The sequence below is a fragment of the Erpetoichthys calabaricus genome, chromosome 3, assembly GCF_900747795.2.
Source record: "Erpetoichthys calabaricus chromosome 3, fErpCal1.3, whole genome shotgun sequence".
Lineage (NCBI taxonomy): Eukaryota > Metazoa > Chordata > Cladistia > Polypteriformes > Polypteridae > Erpetoichthys > Erpetoichthys calabaricus.
This window is the reverse complement of record NC_041396.2, coordinates 306,247,112-306,262,755: the sequence shown is the minus strand read 5'-3', so window position 1 is coordinate 306,262,755 and position 15,644 is coordinate 306,247,112. Positions and strand designations below refer to the sequence as shown.

The 15,644-nt window shown below is 43.3% G+C and overlaps 1 protein-coding gene across 2 annotated transcripts in view; it reads right to left on the bottom strand.

Annotated features, from left to right (window-relative positions):
* os9 (OS9 endoplasmic reticulum lectin) overlaps window positions 1-15,644 on the bottom strand; it is a 185,520-nt gene that overhangs the window by 116,499 nt on the left and 53,377 nt on the right. For both annotated transcript variants that reach the window (XM_051925377.1, XM_028798671.2), the window contains exon 5: window positions 15,130-15,228. In XM_051925377.1, coding sequence (XP_051781337.1) covers window positions 15,130-15,228 — 99 coding nt within the window. The remainder of the gene's footprint in view (window positions 1-15,129; window positions 15,229-15,644) is intronic.

Below are 15,644 nucleotides of genomic sequence, written 5' to 3'. Positions count from 1 at the left end.
GAGAGAGAGAGAGAGAGAGAGAGAGAGAGAGAGAGAGAGAGAGAGAGAGACAGAGTTTGTTTTTCAGTCAAAAATCAATACGTGCCCTTCGAGCTTTTAAGTATGTGAAGCACCGTGCAGCATGTCGTTTCAGGAAGCAGCTGCACAGAAGATAGCAACGTGAAGATAATCTTTCAGCATTTTTAGACGAGCGTCCGTATCGTCTAGGTGTGCGAACAGCCCCCCTGCTCAATCCCCCTACGTCAGGATCACAGATAGTCAGCGCAAGAGAGAGAGAAGAGGAAGCAATCTAGCTTCTCAGCCATCTGCCAATAGCGTCCCTTGTATGAAATCAACTGGGCAAACCAACTGAGGAAGCATGTACCAGAAATTAAAAGACCCATTGTCTGCAGAAATCCGCGAACCAGCAAAAAATCCGCGATATATATTTAAATATGCTTACACATAAAATCCGCGATGGAGTGAAGCCGCGAAAGGCGAAGCGCGATATAGCGAGGGATCACTGTAGTGCCTATCTATCAGTTCCGGTTCTGGCGACTCTGATGGTGTCACATCAGGCCCCGCCTCTGATGACGTCACTTCCAGCCCCGATGACATCATTTCCTACACTGGCCTTTAAAGCTGCCATCTTGACTATTTATTACAGATCTATTTTGGACTCAAGTCTTGTGAACAACTCACTATCTTTAAAAATACCTTTTTGCAGCCAAGGCACCTTATACGGGTGGCTGCCCCCAAACCTTTAGGATGTCTTATTGTCGTTCTTGTGACACAACAATTCTGCAAAGAGGAGTGGGCCAAAATTCCTCCACCACGATGTGAAAGTCTCCTTGCCAGTTCTCACCAACGCTCAACTGCAGTTGTTGCCGCTAAGGGGGGCAATGACTTTTTCACATGGAGCCATGTAGGTTTGGAAAGTTTTTTTTTTGTCCCCTTAATAAATGAAATCATCACTTAAACACTGCATTTTGTGTTTACTTGGGTTATCTTTGTCTCATATTTAAATTTGTTTGATGATCTGAAACATGAAAGTGTGACAAACATGCCAAAAAAGTAAGAAATCAGGAAGGGGGCAAATTCTTTTTCAAAGCACTGTAAGGAGTCCGATAGAGTCGTCGATCAAATTCAGGTGAATCGGACAAAGGAGGAGAACGTGAAATTTATTATATAATATGACAAAAAAAAAAACCCAAAAGTACACAGTGTCCTGTTTTCCACTTCAATGCAAGTAAATGTAAATTATGACGTAATAAAGGCTCATTTTTGTCATGTTAAACAGTGCAAACAGTACATCAATTACAATTATGCGGGGGGTCTTCAGATTTTGTGAGTGTTTTGCTGTGAAGACGGCGGTGAAAAGATCCAAACCACGTGACTTAAACACAGTCAAAGTGAGGAGGATTCAGTCGACCCGAGTGGCTATGGCTACGAAGGACAAAGCATTGTGGGAAATCCCAAGTGTAAAGCCCCGCCCACTGACCCACACTATTTGCATGTTGAGAAAACAAAAATGCAAATTCCCTGAGCAGCGGGTGGCGCCGGTGCTTATTTGCATTTTGACTTTTTATTTTTACAGCCTCATTGCTGTTCAGGCAGAAAAGGAACTTGCCAATGGCGTCATTTCATTGCATGTGTAATTTTTTGCAGCACCCTTGCTTGCGGACTTTGAAAATGAAATTGCAAAAGAGAGACTGCATTTTCATTTTGTAATTTTTAAATTTCATTTCCATTTTTTGCAGAAAAATCACCCCATATGGGTTTAAACCGCAAGTACATAGCATTCCAAGCCCAAGTCACACTCGGGGTTAACACAACACATTTACTTTAAACCCCCAAAACAAAAATACATACTTTTTATGTGATTAAAGCAAAATATCCAAAGCTCTTAAAACCTGAACGAGAAAAACAAGGTGGCACAAATAACAAGTTTGAAAATTTCTGTGGTGCATCATCACAACCAATACACCGACCATGCATGTGCAAACTGGGGGCAGGTTTTATTTATTTAACATTTTCCATGGATGGCACGGTGGCACAGTGGGTAGCACTGCTGCCTCGCAGTTAGGAGACCCGGGTTCTCCCTGCTTGGAGTTTGCATGTTCTCCCTGTGTCTGCGTGGGTTTCCTCCTACAGTCCAAAGACATGCAGGTTAGGTGCTTTGGCGATCCTAAATTGTCCCTAGTGTGTGCTTCGTGTGTGGGCTGGCGCCCTGCCTGGGGTTTGTTTCCTGCCTTGTGCCCTGTGTTGGCTGGGATTGGCTCCAGCAGACCCCTGTGACCCTGTAGTTAGGATATAGCGGGTTGGGTAATGGATGGATGGACAAATATGGTGATGTACAGTACCCCAGTTTCAAGCAGCTGTGCCCCCAGCATGCCATGGGAGCAGATTATCTTGACAGGATTATCAGTCTGCAGGAAACGCTTCAGTATGGAGTCTCTCTCTGCCTGCTCCTGAAGCAGACACTGAGCTCGCCATTCACTGCTACTAAAATAATCCATGAAAATGAGTAGAGGACTGGCTGTAGCTACACCTTATATCCAACAGGGGGTGTTAGCTCCCTGGGAATTAGTTTTTTTATAATTGTGGCGTGTTACATAACCCGAATCTATATAGATATAATATAAAAAAAGGCGATACCGCTCCCTTAGTGATATGGCGGTAAGAAATCACCTAGGAGAAATAACTTGGCTTTCTTGAATGACGGCTTACGCTGCATTACAGACGAAGGAAGCCAATGGCAAGAACCCAGTTCGGGAGTCGGGGCCCGATGTGTAGAGTCTGCCATTTTTGTCTCTGCGTTGGAAAAATTTTCTGGAGGACGTTATCTCCCATCCATCGGCTTCAAAGGGGTGCCAGGCAATGTACTCTTTCTTCACGTGCAGGCCCCCCACTTCGGTGAAACATGCCATTCCAAACAAGGCAAAAGAGAGGATACAGTTTCATGCTGACTCTGACACACAAAAACAGTAAACACTGGTCCTCAGTCTGACTGCGCGGTTCCCAGTTGTCTATCTGTCTTGCCTTATAATGCTTAGCTAGCAGTAAACCCCCGTGTTAAATCTGGCTCTGTGTCAACTGTACATGTGAGTAGAAAAAGGCAGATTTATAAAATATACTTGCACAGAGCACAGTGACATATTACACTTAGACACACGTGAAATTGCAGACACGCCGATTTATTCAAACCTACTTGGGATCAGTAAATGAACGACTGGTGTGTGAAAACATCAAACCAAAGAACGGAGCAGTACAGGCGTAAAAACCAAAACCAATCCAACAGAAACAGAAAAAATGGAGTACATTAGAACAGTTTAGACGAGAGCAGCCCACCAAAGCTCACCAGTTCTACCCACTTAACTCTTTCCAGCTAACATCAAGGCGCGTTTTAAAAGTCCCTGAAGTCCTCCTGTCCGCCACACTACTTGGTCGCTTATTCCAAGTGTCTGTGCTTCTCTTCCTAATGTTTGTGACATTCACCCTTCACAAGTTTCCAACTGTGTCTCCGTGTTCTTGATGACCTCATGTTAAAGTAACTGCACTGATTCCCTTCATCATTTTAAAACACGTCAGTCAGGTCTCCTCTTTGACTTCTTTTGTTTAACCTGTAAAGGTTCAACTCCTTTAATTTTTCCTCAAAAGCCATCCACCGAAGCCCTGGAAATTGGCTTAGTTGCTCTTTTCTGGTCAGTATAACAAAACAAATTGCATAAATGCTGGTGTGTTTCCCATGTCATAGGTCAACCTAGAACTAATATGACGACAATGGAACTTAATACATAAAAATCATGAGTGGTCTCCCCTTGACTTTCTCATATACTCAGATATGGGGATGGATATTTGAGGAGTAAACTGCAAGATAAGGATTCTATTTTTATATTATGGACATTAAAGAACCATCAACAACAAATCAAATCAAATTAATAATATACTAAACATTAGAAAAGTTGGAATACAGTGGGTACGGAAAGTATTCAGACCCCCTTCAATTTTTCACTCTTTGTTATATTGCAGCCATTTGCTAAAATAATTTAAATTAATTTTTTCCTCATTAATGTACACACAGCACCCCATATTGACAGACAGAAAGAAGAATTTTTGAAATTGTTGCAGATTTATTAAAAAAGACAAACTGAAATATCACATGGTCCTAAGTATTCAGACCCTTTGCTGTGACACTCATATATTTAACTCAGGTGCCTTCCATTTCTTCTGATCATCCTTGAGATCACCTTCATTTGAGTCCAGCTGTGTTTGATTATACTGATTGGACTCGATTACGAAAGCCACACACCTGTCTATATAAGACCTTACAGCTCACAATGCATGTCAGAGCAAATGAGGAACTGCCTGAAGAGCTGAGAGACAGAATTGTGGCAAGGCACAGATCTGGCCAAGGTTACAAAAAAAATTTCTGCTGCACTTAAGGTTCCCAAGAGCACAGGCCTCCATAATCCTTAAATGGAAGACGTTTGGGACGACCAGAACCCTTCCTAGAGCTGGCCGTCCGGCCAAGCTGAGCTACCGGGGGAGAAGAGCCTTGGTGAGAGAGGTAAAGAAGAACCCAAAGATCACTTTGGCTGAGCTCCAGAGATGCAGTCAGGAGATGGGAGAAAGTTGTAGAAAGTCAACCATCACTGCAGCCCTCCACCAGGCAGGGCTTTATGGCAGAGTGGCCTGTCGGAAGCCTCTCCTCAGTGCAAGACACATGACAGCCCGCATGGAGTTTGCTAAAAGACACCTGAAGGACTCTGAGATGGTGAGAAATAAGATTCTCTGGTCTGATGAGACCAAGATAGAACTTTTTGGACTTAATTCTAAGCGGCATGTGTGGAGACAACCAGGCACTGCTCATCACTTGTCCAATACAGTCCCCACAGTGAAGCATGGCGGTGGCAGCATCATGCTGTGGGGGTGTTTTTCAGCTGCAGGGACAGGACGACTGGTTGCAATCGAGGGAAAGATGAATGCGGCCAAGTACAGGGATATCCTGGACAAAAACCTTCTCCAGAGTGCTAAGGTCCTCAGACTGGGCCGAAGGTTTACCTTCCAACAAGACAATGACCCTAAGCACACAGCTAAAATAACGAAGGAGTGGCTTCACAACAACTCTGTGACTGTTCTTGAATGGCCCAGCCAGAGCCCTGACTTAAACCCAATTGAGCATCTCTGGAGAGACCTAAAAATGGCTGTCCACCAACGTTTACCATCCAACCTGACAGAACTGGAGAGGATCTGCAAGGAGGAATGGCAGAGGATCCCCAAATCCAGGTGTGAAAAACTTGTTGCATCTTTCCCAAGAAGACTCGTGGCTGTATTAGCTCAAAAGGGTGCTTCTACTAAATACTGAGCAAAGGGTCTGAATACTTAGGACCATGTGATATTTCAGTTTTTCTTTTTCAATAAATCTGCAACAATTTCAAAAATTCTTTTTGTCTGTCAATATGGGGTGCTGTGTGTACATTAATGAGGAAAAAAATTAATTTAAAATGATTTTAGCAAATGGCTGCAATATAACAAAGAGTGAAAAATTGAAGGGGGTCTGAATACTTTCCGTACCCACTGTAAATCAGACTCTGCAGCTGCATGAATAAAAGGTAAAGTACCAGTTCCGGTTAACGGGAATAGCTCAAAGGTTCATAGAAATCTACATTTTGTACCAAATACTTGTAAGCAAAATTAGGTTGACCGAAGTGAAAGCGTACTCAAGTTATTGTGTTTTTACACTTACACAGACATAATTCCAAAAATAGTATTTTCGGATTCAGAGGTCTAAAACATGGAGATTCATTAAAATCTTGATATCTTGATTACGATACTGTACTTCGTATACGAGAAAGTAAAAAAGCAAACACTACAAAACTTTACGATTTTCAAAGCGTGTGCGCCCTCTAGTGGCAGATCTCTTTATGGATATCAGAAGGTTCAGTAATAATAAACCAGTTTCCAATTTTCACCATGTTGCAGACTTACTGACGGTAGCATGTTGCTGTACACTTCCAGGTTTCATTACATGTGCCTCAAATTATCTACCAATTTCACACACCCCCCCCACCCCATTTCCACCAAATCCGCTTGCAAGACAATTTAGTTACCCTTACCACACAAACGAAGGCCGAGTTTCAGTATATGAGAGCAGATACTCATTTAAAGTCATCTTGTCTAACTTTAGGCTGATTATATATATGCAGAGAGACTTCCTTCTGGTCTCTCAGAAAAAAGCAAATCATAACAGCATTACGTGCACTCCAGCTTATTAATAATGTGAGGCTCAAATTCACAATGGGAGGCCTGAAAATCCAAAGTCCACCTTATGAGAAGGATTTAGGAGTCATTGTTGACTCTAAGCTATCGACTTCCTGACAGTGTTCAGAAGCCATTAAGAAGGCTAACAGAATGTCAGGTTATATAGCGCCTTGATGTGTGGAGTACAACTCACAGGAGGTTCTGCTCAAGCTTTATAACACACTGGTGAGGCCTCATCTGGAGTCCTGGGAGCAGTTGTGGTCTCCAGGTTTAGGTCTGAATACACAATGGGAGGTCTGAACATTGAGAGTCCGTCTTATGAGAAGGATTTAGGAGTCGTAGTGGACTCTAAGCTATTAACGTCCAGACAGTGTTCAGAGGCCATTAAGAAGGCTAACAGAATGTCAGGTTATATAGCGCCTTGATGTGTGCAGTACAAGTCACTGGAAGTTTATAACACACTGGTGAGGCCTCATCTGGAGTCCTGTGGTCAGTTTATGACTCCATAAAGACACAGCAGCACTGGAGAAAGTCCAGAGAAGAGTGACAGGGCTGATTGAGGGCTACAGGGGGCGAGTTATGAAGAGTAATAGAGCTTAGATGTGAATACACAATGGGGGGTCTGAAAATCGAAATCGAGAGTCCACCTTATGAGAAGAATTTAGGAGTCACAGTGGACTGACTCTAAGCTATCAACTACCAGACAGTGTTCAGAAGCCATTAAGAAGGCTAACAGAATGTCAGGTTATATAGCGTCTTGATGTGTGGAGTACAAGTCACAGGAGGTTCTGCTCAAGCTTTATAACACACTGGTGAGGCCTCATCTGGAGTCCTGTGTGCAGTTTGGGCATCCAGGCTACAAAAAGGACATAACAGTCATATGAAAATGATTGGGAACCCCTCTTGATTCTTTGGATTTTTGGTTATCAATAAATCAAGATAAGTAGCATTCGATCTGGCTTTTATATAAGTAACATATAAATGCTTCTTATGTAAAGACCATCACAAAAAAAAAATCAAAAGGAGTTTGCACGATACATCGGCGAGCTCTGTAAGCCGTGCTGTTTCTTTGAAGGACAGGTGATTGGCAGGATGACACCGGACCTCGTCCTGTATCCAAACGGTGCCACCTTTCGCCTTTACGCCCGGTGCAGCTGCGTTGTTCTTATATGTGAGTGGACGTTTTTTTTGCGGGGAGGTCTTCTGTTCTCTTTCTCCAATCTGAGTTCACCTCTGCTATAGCACGTCTTTATTTGAAAACAGCAGTGTCAGATCGGGGTGAGCGTGAACGCAACTGACAGAATAAAACTGAACAAACAAAACACTAACCTTTACAAGTACCATACACTTACACCGTCTGTTACAGACTCAAATCAAATGTATGCTTTTATTGTATAATAGTAACAATAAGAACAGCTCATTACTCAAAACGTTTATTTGGGGACACGTTAAGACTCGAACCCAGGACCTCCTGAATAGAAGTCAGCAGCTCTAACTGCGGTACGCCAACCAAGAAATCAGGATAACCAGCAACACTAACCTGATTTCTTTTTCTTCGGTTATACTCTTGAGAAAAAGCGCATTTGTTCCGTTATACTTGTATCTTTTGTGAAAGTGCTTATTTGATATTTGGACTTCCGTCTTCACACATGATACACTTCATGTCTACATTTTGTCGTTAGTACTAAAACGGGAAAAAGTTTGTCTTTCAAGTATGTGTTCAACATTTCCTGTCATCCTACACTTACACAGATCTTTGTAGACACGTGAAATGCATGTGTTCTGAATTACGATATATTTTTTTAGCCTAGGTACCCGACTCCCTGATAAACAAGGCTTCAGTTGGGAGAGGGTTTTGCAGTTTCTCCGGCGGTGGTTTGTGGTATAGAAGTGTACAAGACAAAAGACACTGAATGTAGAGGTGCGAGTGGATTTAAGGTGGGCCGGATTTACAGAGTTTTCTCATAAGCTTTGGTAATTCTAGTGTTAATTAGCTGGTCTTTTATTTTTATTACGCCCCCCAAACTAGGCATTTTCAGTTTGGTTCTTAAGTATTTGGACAGTGATACAACTGTCATGATTTGGGCTCTGTACACCACAATGGACTTGTAATAAAGCAATCAAGATGTGATTGAATTGTAGACTTGCAGTTTTAATTCAAAGGGTTTAACAAAAACATTGTATAAAAAAAGAAGACAGGCATTTTCATACATGGTCCCCTCTATTTTCAGGAGCTCAAAAGTCTTTGGACAAACTAATATAATCATAAATATTACGATCATTGTCAATATTTGGTTGAAAGTCGTTTCCAGTCGAAGTCTGAGCCCACGGCCATCTCCAAGTGATGCTTTGCCAGGCCTTCAGGATTGTTCGTTGGACTTTCTGCCTTCAGTTTTGTGTTCAGCAAGTGAACTGCATGTCCAGTTGGGTTAAGGTCAGTTGATGGACTTGGCTACTGAAGAGCATTCCACTACTCTGCGTTGTAAAGCACTTGGTTTGCTGTCCCAGTGTGTTTTAGCTTGTTGTCCATCTGTTCTGTGAAGTGTCATCCTGTCCGTTTTTGCAGCATTTGTCTGACTCTGAGCAGACTGTATAGCGCCCTCTACACTTGAGAAATCATTCTGCTACTTCATGTCAGCAGTCATATCAGCAATAAACACCAGTGAGTGACTTCCATTGGCAGCCATTCATGATCATGCCATAACACGGCCCCCACCGTGTTTCACAGATGATGTGGTATTCACCAGATCAGGAGATGTTCCTTCTCTTCTCCATACTCTTCTCTGTAAATCATCCTAGATATATTGATTTTAATTTCATTTATCCAAAGAAACTGTTCCAAAATTGGCCCTTTTTTAAAATATAATGTTTTCTGTCCAAGTCTAATCTGCCCTTCCTATGCCTGAGGTCTGTCAGTGGTTTGCACCTTGTGGTATGCCCTCTGTCTTTACTTTCGTGAAGTCTTCTCTCGATTGTACCCTTCTGGCAATGATAGACCTACCTCTCTGTGGAGAGTGGTCTTGGTTTGGCTAAATGTCGTGAAGGGGTTCTTCTTCTTCAAGGACAGATCTCTGTGATCATCCAGCACAGTCGTCTTCTGTGGTTGTCCAGGCCTGATATTGTTGAGCTCTCCTGTGTGTTCCTTGTCTTTATGAATGTGCCAGATGGTTGATTTGCCCGCTCCTGGTGTCTCTGCTGTCTCTCCAAAGGCTTTGTTTGGTTCTCTCAGCCTAATGATGGCCTGTGTTTTTTGCAGCATTTGTCCGACTCTGAGCAGATAGTGAAGCCCTGGACACTTCAGAATTCATCCTGGTACTTCCATCCCAGCAGTCACATCATCGATAAACACCAGTGAGTGACTTCCACTGGCAGCCATTCATGATTAGGCCATAACACGGCCTCCACCGTGTTTCACAGATGATGTGGTATTCACCAGATCAGGAGACGTTCCTTCTCTTCTCCATACTCTTCTCTGTCCATCATTCTGACGCATGCTGATTTTAATTTCATTTATGCAAAGAAACTGTTCCAAAATTGGCCCTTTTTTAAAATATAATGTTTTCTGTCCAAGTCTAATCTGCCCTTCCTATGCCTGAGGTCTGTCAGTGGTTTGCACCTTGTGGTAAACCCTCTGTCTTTACTTTCATGAAGTCTTCTCTCGATTATACACTTTGGCGATGATAGGCCTACCTCCCTGTGAAGAGTGGTCTTGGTTTGGCTAAATGTCGTGATGGGGTTCTTCTTCTTCTTCATCATCAAGGACAGACCTCTGTGGTCATCCAGCACAGTTGTCTTCTGTGGTTGTCCAGACCTTTTGGCGTCGCTGAGCTCTCCTGTGTCTTCCTCGTCTTTCAGAATGTGCCAGATGGTTGATTTGCCCACTCCTGGTATGTCTGCTGTCTCTCAGCCTGCCGATAGCCTCCTCTTACTTACACAGACAGCTCTTTGGACCTCATACTGATTGAGAGTTCACAATGACGGCTTCCAAATACAAATTCCACACTTGGAATCAACTGCAGACCTTCTATCTGCTGAACAGTTAATGAAATAATAAGCCCCTGGAAAAGGGGGGGGGGGGGGTTTGGGGGAGAGGTGTTGGGCACAAAAATGGCTGTCATTCCTAAATGGCTCATAAAATATTTCCATTAAACCTCACAGTTAGGAGACCTGGGTTCGCTTCCCAGGTCCTCCCTGTGTGGAGTTTGCATGCAGGTTAGGTGCATTGGCAAATCTATATTGTCCCTAGTGTGTGCCCTGCGGTGGGCTGGCACCCTGCCTGGGATTTGTTCCTGCCTTGCGCCCTGTGTTGGATGGGATTGGCTCCAGCAGACCCCCCCCCATGACCCTGTGTTAGCGGGTTGGAGGATAACTGACTGACCTTTGAATTAAAGCTGAAAGTCGGCACTTCCATCATGCAATATTTTCTTCATTTCAAATCCACTGTGGTGATGTACAGAGCCAAAATTTTGAAAAGTGTGTCACTGTCCAAATACTGATGGACCCGAGTGTATAAATGTGCAATGGTGTGAGATTTAGCATTAGAATTTAGAAACATTTATAATTATGAAATAGCACTTAACTCTTGTCATTTTCCTATTAATTCTTAATTCCTGCTTTGTCGATTATATCCTAATAATACCAAATAATGATCACCAAAGCACACGAGGGATGCTGCTTCTTCAGTGTCAGACTCACTAATGTGGTCATTACTACATAACGGCTTAAATAGCCAGAACTACTAGTAAAGTGTAGAAAAACCTTCAAAGTGAAGATAATCACACATTCAGTTATTTCCACGTGGCACACGTAAACACTTGCTACGTTCCTATAAAATGTAGAAAACCCACTTTTGTCATTTCTGCATTGCCACCAGACACCGAAACTGGGCAAAAGCTGCTGGTTTGATTAAGGTAGAAGTCCAATGAAAAGAAAAAGTTGCTTGGGATGAAAACCTGCGGCATGAGAGGTCCACCAGGGCAGAACTTGAGTGGCACGACTCGACCGCAGAGGAGACCCTGAGCATGTGGGCAAAGAATGGGCATTTTGTAAGATTTTGTATAATCCATATTACTAACCAAGAATGGTAAACTGGATATGGACGCAGGAGACAGTGCGCAGGCGCCACACAAAGCCCCCCTTCCCCAGAGTGAAACAGGAGAGGCTACGAACCGTCTGACATACCCGCAAGCAGGATAAAGCGAGGTCAGAAATAAAAGACAGAGTAGGAAACAAAGTAAAACATCATAAAGAAGTTAAAGAACGGGGCCAAACACATGGAGAGCGGGTTACAGATGATGAAAACTGGAATGCAACAGCTTCAAAAAAACCTAGGCACGAAACACATGCACAGCGAGATACAGAATATAAAAGCAGAAAAAACGACAGTTAAACGTCCACACCACACAGCGGAGGGAGACCCGGAAGGTACAGGCGCCTACATCGCGTGTCGGAAGGCGCGGGAAAGTACAAAAGGCAAAGGCGCCTACACAGCATGGTAAAACCCAACATAATATGGAAGGCGCAGGTGTTGCCGCCATATTGTGAGTGGCACTACTGCGGAGTGAAGTTAGGAATAACGTGCTGCTTGGGATCGTACAAAACGCCGAACGCAACCCACCGTCTGAAACTGCGGAGGCAAAGCAGGCAAGGGTTCAAACTGAACGAGCTCGACTGACGGATATACGCCTACAACGCGTGTCTCAAACCGCAGAAGCAGGGCAAGCACGGGTTCAAAACAACGCAAGCTCCTACAACGCGCGTCTGAAACTACGGCTGCCCAGCGGGCACCGGTTCAAAATGCCAGGGGTGGGCGGAGCCCCCTTGTCCTTGGTAGAACGCACACAAGTTTACTCTGTGCACAATGGCTTCCTTCCATATTCCATGGGCTGCCAGTTTGTCTGTCGTAATGGCTGTAACATATGTGATATCGGAGACGCTCGAAATCTTTAAAATAATATTTAGGTTTTACTGTATATAAACTGTGTTTACATACATAATTTCAATGAATCTTACCTAATATCTAAGAGAATACAAAGGGTTTATGTTGTATAATTGTGCGTGAAATGTTTATAATAGTGTGGGAGAGTTTATCAGGGCTTAAAATATATAAAAAGAACCATATAAACATATGGTTTCTACTTCACGGATTTTCTTATTTCGCGGGTGGCTCTGGAACGCAACCCCGTGATGGAGGAGGGATTACTGTATAGAGAATAAAATAGGACCCAAAATGGATGCCTGAGGAACACCACATTTAAGAGGAGCAGTAGATGAAAAAGAGGAATTTAAAGTCACTGTCTACCAGTTAGATATGACCTGAACCAGTTAAGAGCGGCCCCTTTAAGCCGAACGAGATGTTCAAGCCGCAGCAGCAATATCTCATGGTCAATAGTGTCAAAGGCAGCGGACGGGTCAAGGTGGAGAAGGACTGCCGCATCACCTGAGTCAGTAATAATAGGGATGTCATTAAATACTTTCAGGAGGGCCGTCTCAACTTCATGATAACGCCTAAAGCCAAATTGGTAGATCTCAAAAAAATTATTGGAGTTAAGGTGTGAAAATGTTTAAGAAGTGAAATGTTTGTAATGTCTGTATGTTGTCTTTAATGTCTGCACGTTAAGCCTGGAGAAACGCAATTTCATTCAGCTATGCATCTGTTGTTGTACTGTTGTATGGTATGAATGACAATAAAGTTCACTTACTTACTCAATTGATTATAAATAATTCTTTCTAATATTTTAGCCAGAAATGGCCATTGGGAAATCGGGCGAAAATTGGCCAAAACTCCAGGATCTAATTCTGCCGTTTTTAGACAGGGACGCACCGCAGCATGTTTAAAAAATGAGGGAACAACCCCCTCACTAATAGAACCGTTGATAATGGTGAGTAAAGGTGGATCCAAAACGTCAAAGGCTTCCACTAAGAGGCGTGGTGGTACAACATCAAGAGGACTGAGAGCTGGTTAAGGGTGTCAAAGGTACTTTTTACCAAGACAATGCCATGATTAACAGTAGGATGTGAGGTAGCAGGTCTGTGTCACGTGCATTTTAAATAAATAGATAATGCGCTCGCACTTTCAGGAGGGGCGTAGGTAACATGGCAGATGTAGGGTGTGGGCGATTTTGTACCAATGTGCGGACTCACCTGTTCCCTCATTAGTGCCAGAGCCATGACTGCCACACCAGCATCCCACAGGGATGTGAAAAAGAGAAACAGCAGAACTGTGAGTGGGTGCCTGAGCCCAGTTTGAGAAGAAGAGGGAGAGCGCGGTTGGTAGCCCCTCAAAGAAGCGAGTTATTTAATGAAGGAGTGAGTACGATGGTGGTGGTGCCCTTTACCCAGGGATCCCAAAAATGCTAGGAGAGTGTGGGGGAAAGACAGGAGGACAGCTGGCTCTGAGTGGTGTGGCAGCTGTCGACAGGAGTCACAAGTGAGGACCGCAGCTGCTGGGGTCTCCGCCGGGATGGGAAATCTGTTAGGTGAGCTACGCAGATAGGAGGGTAGAGGATGCACTGGGCTCAGGAGAAAGAAGAATAAGGCCCCGATGGCTATCTGATGTTATTCCAGTTTTGACATGGGATTATTTATTTATTTAATTTATTTATTTTTAACTCAGACTGTCAGACATTGATGGATTTATTAAAGATCTTTGCACTTAACTTCTGGACACTACTTTATTGTATTAAATAAAAGCACTTAAACAATTCACACCAAGCCCTTGCCGACTGTATGTGCCCGCATTTGCCCAGCTCATCCTCTGATACGTTATTGGCATTTCTGGATTCAAGAGGCTCCCAGAAGCAACCAGGGAGTGTGGAGCCAATGCAGACTGTCATAAAGATGTACACAACCACTGCAACAAAAATGACTGCACCAAACTCAGGCAACAGACATTTACAGTGCATACAGTACAGGGTGGTCCAGATCTAACTATGCAATTTTTAATGCAATGCAATGACTGCATAGTTAGATCTGGACCACCCTGTATATGAGTGGATAAGGCAGGTGTGGGCTCGGGCCTCAGCAGAAATATGTAGGTTTATGAGGAACAGACCCGTGCAAAGCCCCAATAAAGAAACACACAAATATACCAAGTTTAGTATGAATGGTTTTGGGACAATGCATAGAACAGGGGTCGCCAAGTCCGGTCCTGGAGGACCACCGTGGCTGCAGGTTTTCATTCTAACCCCCTTTTTTTTTTAAATGAGTGTCCAGTTTGTCCTGCTAATTAACTTCTTGTGAATTCACTTAAATTGAATTGCTTTCTTAAGATTTCTTCATCATTATTCTAAATTGCTTTGTTTCTTTCCTTAAATGGCACCCAAACAGAAATGAAATGTGAAGTGAGGGAGCCAAGAGAAGACCAACTAAGTCAGGGCCTCAAACTCCAACCAATTTCACTCCAACCAGCTGCTTAATGAGGTGACAATTCTTGTTGTTAATTAAACTTTTTCTTTAATTTCGTGGCATGTTGCTGCACTCATGGTGCATTAGCAGACATTTCTGAAATTGTTGATTTTCTCTAAGAGCTCTGGTGAAATGTTTTGGAGACCTGAGTGGACCAACATTCCCTAGACCTTCACCTTTCTTTATTTTCAGATATTGTATGATGAACACCAGTTGTTTTGGCTCATTTTGTATCTCGTTATTGTTTGGCTGCTAATTAAAGGAAAAAGAAACAATTAAGGGGGCTGAGTCTTCAAGAGCAGGTCAATTAAAATGAGTTCAAAAGTAAACAGGTCACTCATTAAGAAAAGGGTTAGAATGAAAACCAGCAGCCACAGTGGTCCTCCAGGACCGGAGTTGGCAACCCCTGGCATAGAATAAAGTGTTGCGTAACACCTCAGAGCAATGCTGTATAAATGTAATGTAACGTTAGGTACTTACTCTCACTTCAGTCTCCCTTGGCTTTCCATTCAGGTCGCACTTTGATCCGTTGACATAGGTTTGGCTATGATAGCGCTTGAGTCGGTGTTGCTTGGAGGCCTTAAACAGATACCACAAGACAGAGGTCAGCAGAGCAAACTCGGGTGTGAAGCACAACATCAACAGGTTTACAGTTCTGCCCACTAATGCTGTGTTATAGGCAGGTGAATGGTGCCCTCCAGTGCCTTTGTGCCCTCTAATCTGAGCTTCAAGAAATGAAGGTTAGACCGCCTTCACATTTCAGTGACTAAAAAACTATTGTTCTAGTGGACAACAATAACACGGCTTAAACGCACTCATACTGCATAATCAAGACAGGTTCAATTTCAGGGGTCCCCAAAAGCAAGTCTAAGAATAGCATGGGATAGGCAGAATATGTAGTCCACCTGCTCACACTGGGCTATGGAACAGCTTTTGAGCCCCTGGAAATGGTGGGGTGGTTTGGGCTATGCAGAAAAATGGCCGTCATTTCTAAA